The 4,660-nt window shown below is 55.1% G+C and overlaps 1 protein-coding gene across 1 annotated transcript; it reads right to left on the bottom strand.

The window, feature by feature from the left end:
- Nucleotides 1–2,946: 2,946 nt before the first annotated feature.
- Nucleotides 2,947–4,322, bottom strand: LOC306816808 (uncharacterized protein; the record flags this gene model as incomplete). Its single annotated transcript, XM_079333268.1, has 3 exons — nt 4,280–4,322; nt 3,600–4,125; nt 2,947–3,022 (listed from the first exon to the last, which is right to left on the bottom strand). The coding sequence occupies exons 1-3, from the start codon at nt 4,314–4,316 to the stop codon at nt 2,947–2,949; spliced, it is 639 nt and encodes a 212-aa protein (XP_079189394.1). The 5' UTR covers nt 4,317–4,322.
- Between the last annotated feature and the right edge of the window lie 338 nt (nt 4,323–4,660).

Here is a 4,660-nt window from a genome sequence, read left to right as displayed (position 1 = left end):
TGGGGGAGCCCCGGGAGAGCCGCAGCTTCCCTGAGCGGGACCCCAGAGAGAGGAGAGCCCCAGAACCCCAAAGCGGGACCCCGAGAGGGGGGAGGGACCCCTGGAATTGCCGGGACCCCGGCGGGGGTGCTGGGGCTGGAGGGGCGCGATGGCCGCAAAGGGGTTCGGGGGTCCCAGTGCTGGGAATGGCTGCTCCCAGTATGAGCCCGGTCACTCCCAGTATGATCCTGGTCACTTCCCCTCGGTGCCTGCGGGATCCCTGTTGCTCCCAGTATGAACCCAGTCATTCCCAGTCACTCCTATTGTGACACACTTTGCCCCCAGCAGGGTCCCAGTTGCTGCCAGTTCCTCCAGCTTTTGTCAAATGTGTTCCCAGTTCTCCCAGTTGCCCCTAGTACAGTCGCAGTCACTCCCAGTATGATGCCAGTGGCCCCCACTGTGATCCCAGTTGCTCCCTGTCAAAGCCAACATGACCCCAGCAGCCTCCAGTATGATCCCTGTGACCCCCTGTCTCTCCCACTGTATCCCAGTCACTCACATTTCCTCCCAGTTAGTCTCAGCATGGTCCCACTCACTCCTAGTTGTCTCCAGCACGATCCCAGCTGTTCTTAGTGTGGTTCCAGTCCCTCCAGTATGGTTACAGACACTCCCAGTATATCTCAGTTGCACAGTATTGTTCTAGTTACCTCTGAATGATCCCAGTCTTTCCCAGTTACTCCCAGTTGCCTCCAGTATGACCCATTTCTGTCAGTTGCTCTAAGTATAGTCCCACTTATACCCAGTATGATTCTAGTTGTGGTGGCAGTTCCCTCACCATATTTCCAGTATCTTCCAGTTGATCCCAGCTGCTCCCAATGTGTCCATGTTTGCCTCCCAACATGGGCCCAGTAGCTCCCAGTAACCCCCAGTCAGGTTCCATTCACACCCATTGTAATCTGAGTGGCTCTCAGGATGATCCCAATACAACCCATAGTCACTCCCAGTATGGCCCCAGTTACTTCTGCTACAATCTCAGTTGCTCCCAGTATGATCCACTGCACCCAGTCACCCCAGTATGATCCCAGTCATTCCCAGTATTATTCCAGTCATGCCCAGAGTGACTCCCTGTCACTCCGAGTGTGGGCCCAGTTGCTCCCAGTCACCTCCAGCATGGTTCCAGTCACAAACAGCAATTTTCCAGTCACTCCCAGTCTGATTCCAATATGATCCCAGCCAGTTCCCATAGCATCCCAGTACGGCTCTGGCACAGGCATAGCTGCTCCCATTATTATCCAATGTGGTTCCAGTTCTTCCCATTTACCCCCACTATAGTGTCAGTCTTTCCCAGTATATCCCAGTTGCTGCCAGCATGTTCCCAGTCACTGCCAGTTGCCCTGAGTTTGTTCCAGCCCGATCCCAGTTGCTCACAGCCACTCCCAGTCACGCTCTGTGCAGTCCCAGTTGTTGCCAGTATGATCCCAGTGTCCCTCAGCATGCTTGCAGTAATTCCCAGTCACTCCCAGTGCCAAGAACAGGAGCCTGGTGCAGCCCATGGCCCCTGCCCGGCCCCAGCAGGAGGGAGGGCTCAGAGCCCAGGGCTGCTGGCAGGATGGGCTGCTGTGGCCAGCTGGGGGCTGTGAGCAATGCCCAAAGCCTTGTGCTCTCTGCAGCTGGCCAAGGGCAGCAGCAGGGCTGAAGGGTTCGTGTGGCACAGGCAGCCCGAGCTGTGGAGCCCTCAGGCCCCCGTGGCAGAGGCGCCCTCAGGAACGGCACCGGGACTGGCACCGGCTGTGGGGATTGGTTGTGGCTTTAGATCTTCCCAGAGCAGAGCAGCTGCTGGCTGCTGTAAAGTTGTTTCTTGTCAAGGCACGTCAGGCTCCAAAGGCAAAGAGCCCAAGGCTCTCCAGTCCCTGTTCAATCTCTCTGCCATAAAGTCCCGATGGAAGCAGGAGCAGCTCTCTGCTGCAAGAGGTGGAAGCTGCGGCTGGTGCAGAGTCTCCAGAGGCAGATGCTCCCTGGCCTTTCTTCTTCTGTTCTTTTCTTCTTCATCTTCCTCTTCTTCTTCTCTCACGTGCTGGTAGTGGTGATGAGGAAGGTGGTGGTGGAGAAAGAGAGAGCGATGACAGAGGAGCGAGAGAGAGCACTGGCTCAAATACACAGATTTTTATTGACAAATTACCCAATGAGCCAAAAGCAAGCACCTGAAGCATTTCTCCTAAACCTATTAGAATTTCATAATACTAAAGTCTACATATAACTTGTGCATATGGCCTATCTGTTCTATGTGAAGAATATATAAAATATTACTACGGTCATTTTATTTTGTCTAGAACTAAGTTTTTAATGCAGCCACTATTTTATAGGAGATTCCACAGCTTTTGTTTTTTATGGTATTTAAAACATATTTCTACATACTTCACACTAAGACTTATACTTTTACTTCATATCTATGCTACTTAATATTTCTAATTCCTTATACTAAAACTTAGACCTCTATTTAATGTCTGTGTGGTTTCCTGTATTTTAACTTCACAAAATATTTTAAATTTAATTCTTGCATAATGTTTGCTTTTGGAGGGGGTCAGAGAGGCTTGTCTGTTCCCCTCCAACAACTGGGAATGGGGACAGGGACAGAGAGAGGGGACTGGGAAAGGGACTTCAGAACTGGAATGACAACAGGAACAGGGAATGGGAATATGGGAACAGAACAGGAAATATCAAAAGAGAAATTGGGAAGAAAATATGGAATGGAGATTTAGAATATGGGACAGGGAACAGACATGGGGATAGGGCAACAGGATTGGGAATGGGAATATGAGAAGGGGACTGGAAATATAGAAATGGAAATGGAACGGGATCAGGAATACTAGAAGGGGAACAGGACAGGGAATATGGGACTGGGAATATGTGAACAGTAACCAGGCAGAGAATACAGGACAGGGAATGATACCTGGAATGAGATCTGAACTAGGACGGGGGCAGGAGAGTTGTGAGATGGGAATGGGCTGGGGGCAAGCGCAGCGACAGTGGGGAGAGGAGGATCCTGGACAGGAGACAGCAGGAGCCGGGTCAGGGGGAAATGGGGAGGGTGTCAGGGCAGGGGGTCCTTGATCAGCTGCCCCAGAACCTCCGTCAGCATCTCCCAGTGCAGCAGGAGCCACTGGGCCAGGGGTGACCAAAGCCACGAGCAACCCCCAAGGAAACCTGAAGTCCCTGAAACAGAGAGTCCCCCACACCCTCTGGAAGATCGCCCTGTGTCTGCAGGCATGTCTTAGTTCAAGGTCTTCATTTTTACCCCAGTACTGGGTGTCTGGGAAGGACAAAGAGAAATGCAAATAAAATCCAGGTCACAGGGAGCCAGCACGAAGCTTTTCCTGCACTCAGGGCACTCACAGGGCTTCTCTCAGTGGAGACTCCGTTGGTGTCTGGTCAAGTGAGAGCCCCTTGAGAAGCTCTTCCCACACTCGGGACACTCGTAGGGTCTCTCCCCAGTGTGGATGCGCTGGTGCCTGATGAGGTGGGAGTTTTTCTTGAAGGCCTTCCCGCAGTTGGAGCAGGAGAAGGGCCTCTCATCCCTGTGAGTGCGATAGTGCTCCAGAAGGCTGGAGCTGCTCTCAAACCTCTTCCTGCATTTATTACACTCGTAGGGTCTTTCCCCTGTGTGGCTCCTTTGGTGCACAGTCAGGCCTGAGCTGTCAATGAATCGCTTTCCACACTCCTCACACTCATAGGGCCTCTCCCCAGTGTGGATCCTCTGGTGCACAGTCAGGTTTGATATCTGCCTGAATCTCTTCCCACACTCCCCACACTCGTAGGGCCGTTCCCCTGTGTGGATTCTCCGGTGTATGATCAGGTCCGATCTCCACCTGAAGCCCTTCCCACATTCCAAGCACTTGTGGGGCTTCTCCCCATGGTGAAGCTGCTCACGCAGCCCCAGCTCCGAGCTCCGGCCGCCTCCCCGGCCCGGGCTGGCTCTTTCCTGCTGGGATCCCCGGGCTGTGCGTTTGCAGCCCCTCCTGCTGCGGGATCTGCGGGGCTTTTCCTCCCCGTTGCATTCCTGCGCCGTGGAGCCGCTGCAAACGGCCTCTTGCCCGAGGCTGTGCCGCGGGGATTTGTCCTCCCTGCTGTCCGTGCTCAGCTCCTTGTCTGGGGGAGGAAGGACAAGGACAGGATGGGATTTGCCTCCGTGCCAGAGGCAAGGGCAAGGAGATCCCACCAGGGCTGTGCTGCAGCCGGGGCCGTGCTGGGCTGGGAGATGGAGCAGGACACAGGGGGAAAGGGGCACTGACTTCCTCCTCACCTGCCTGCGGTTCCCGGGCCACCGACCTCGTCCTCATGGCCTCCTCCTCAATGCAGCCAAGGCTTGGGAAATCCTGCTTTGGGGGGTGAAAACAAGGGCTGAGCGCGTTGGGTTTGGTGGTGGCGCTGCCCAAGGGCAGCTGGAGCAGTCAGCGCCCCTTTCAGCCCCGGGGGCCCGGAGCCCGCTCAGCACCAACCTCCCGCACCCCTCCAGGCTGCCGGGGGTCCCCCGGCTCCGGGATCGCCCCTCCGCGCTCTCCCCGCTCCGGGGCTCGGCTTTGGGCTCCTGCAAATCCAAACATCTCCTGAACCGCAAAGTAAAGCCGTCCCGGAGCCCCCCATGATGGATTTGGGGCGAGCTCCCCCTCCCCGCTCACCTTTG

This window comes from Erithacus rubecula (assembly GCF_903797595.1).
Source record: "Erithacus rubecula genome assembly, contig: scaffold_893_arrow_ctg1, whole genome shotgun sequence".
NCBI classification, from domain to species: Eukaryota; Metazoa; Chordata; class Aves; order Passeriformes; family Muscicapidae; genus Erithacus; species Erithacus rubecula.
This window is presented reverse-complemented; position numbering and strand designations above follow the sequence as displayed.